General features: G+C 37.1%; 1 protein-coding gene across 1 annotated transcript in view; it reads right to left on the bottom strand.

Annotated features, from left to right (window-relative positions):
* The window catches only part of LOC111398007 (dihydrolipoyllysine-residue acetyltransferase component 4 of pyruvate dehydrogenase complex, chloroplastic-like), a 5403-nt gene extending 4445 nt beyond the window's left edge, over window positions 1-958 (bottom strand). Inside the window, exon 1 of the mRNA XM_023024968.1 lies at window positions 3-958. Within this exon, the coding sequence (XP_022880736.1) occupies window positions 3-760 (758 nt within the window). The 5' untranslated portion in view covers window positions 761-958. The remainder of the gene's footprint in view (window positions 1-2) is intronic.
* Window positions 959-2001: the final 1043 nt, after the last annotated feature.

The raw sequence follows: 2001 nt of genomic DNA, 5'->3' as shown, positions 1-2001 counted from the left end.
ACCCAGGAATCTCTGGGAAATTCGATGGAGCTTTTGATGGAACTGAAGCCGGAGCAGAAGACGCCACTGGAGCCGCTGGGGCATCCACATTGCTCTTGGGGGCAGGCGTAATTCCAGCTGCCTTCTCCACATCCTCAGGTGTAATTCTTCCAAACGGCCCCGTGCCCACTAATTTACCGATATCTACCTTGTATTGCTTAGCCAATTTCTTGGCATATGGAGTGGCCACTACCTTTCCCGGTGTAGAAGGAGCCGGAGCTGCATCGACTGGCGGAGACGGAGCATCCACTTTAGGGGCAGGCGAGGATTCCTCAACCTTTGGCGCTGATGGAGCGGGGGCCGAGGAGAATTGAGATGTGGCTTTAGCCTTTGCTTCAGCTATTTCACCCTCTGTTTCTGCTAAAATTCCAATCGCCGCACCAACAGGAGCCGTCTCTCCTTCGTTAATAACAATGGCCGCCAATATTCCATCATAGAACGTCTCAACATCCATATCAGCTTTATCAGATTCCACAACAACAACAGACTCTCCCTTTGACAGAACATCCCCTTCCGATTTAATCCAGCTGACGATTTTTCCTTCCGTCATTGTCGAACTCAACGCCGGCATAAAGATCTCGCGAATCTTTGCCCTCACGACTGGAATTCGTGACCCAGAACGGGGTTTCAAGAAAGATACAGAAGGGCGTATGACAGGAGTAGAACAGAGGGAAGAAGAGAAGGAGAGTGATGGGGTTCTTGATTGCAAGAGGGACGCCATTGTTGCGATAATGGAGCAATTGTTATGTGGAATGTTGGCGTCTGTATTGAGAAGTATTATGTGAAAATGAGTGTATATTATGCAGAGGAGTTGGTGTTGGTGGTGGAATGGGCGGAGAAGACAAGGGAGAATTCGTTTGTAGTTGGCTTAGGCCATAGAGTAGTTCGCCTGCCAGTGTATTATGCAGAGGAATTGGGGCTTGGGGCTTCTCTTTAAAAATGTCACATAACATTTTTTTTAAATATTCATGTAATATTTATTATTTTGCCCATATTTGTACTCCATTTTATTTAAAATATTTTTCCCCCTCTTTTTAATTACACATATTCTTTAAAAAATTACTATTTTAAAATATATTTTATTTCAAAAACATGTTCTTGTGGAGTCCAAACAGGAGCTTTGACTTATTTGAATAGAATGTCCGACTAAGCTTAGATGGTAATTATTAGGACAACAGATAATATTTAAAAGTATCTTCTTTTATGTGTTGTCATGTTGTATGTGAATTATACCATGTAACATTTTAATTAAAAGATGACATCAAGTCACGACACTATAAAACTAATTAAGAGCTAAATATTAAGTTCAAATGATTTTCATGAGTACATTGGAAGTTTAATTAGAAATATTTGATTAAAAAAGTCAAATTACATGGTGTGTGACCTTCTAGTTAAAAAGGACATGGTGTGACTTTTTGATTCATAACAAATAATGAGAAAAAAAAATAGTTAACAATTTAAAATCTTCGCCAAACATGCTCTATCGAAATAAGTCAAAGATGTTGAGTTAAATATCATTTTCTAATGAATAACATCAAGCCCCCGTTTTGCCCTCATTATTTGGATTTATAATGGTGGGAATAGTGTTTTTTTGAAAAATGGATGATTGTAAAAAAATAAAAAAATTCGATTAGTGTAAAATATTAATTTACTGAAGATTGTATGATTGAAAAAATGAGAGAGAAAAATTTTAATTAAATTGATTAGTTTTAAAGGGGGCCAAATGGAGATTTAGCCCCATATAACATAACAAAGAATACATCACTATATCATTTTAAATGGTTTTATACGCAAACTGTATGCTTAGCCAAAACATGTTCTATTTTTTTTAAGATTAAATTACATGCTAAGTAACACTTTAATTAAAAATTGGCACGATATGTTACTTTTAAATCAAATAGCTAAAATTTAATTTTAGCCAACTCGCTCTATGGAAACAAACCAAATATGCTCTATTATCTT

The sequence above is a fragment of the Olea europaea genome, chromosome 7 (assembly GCF_002742605.1).
Source record: "Olea europaea var. sylvestris chromosome 7, O_europaea_v1, whole genome shotgun sequence".
NCBI classification, from domain to species: domain Eukaryota; kingdom Viridiplantae; phylum Streptophyta; class Magnoliopsida; order Lamiales; family Oleaceae; genus Olea; species Olea europaea.
This window is presented reverse-complemented; position numbering and strand designations above follow the sequence as displayed.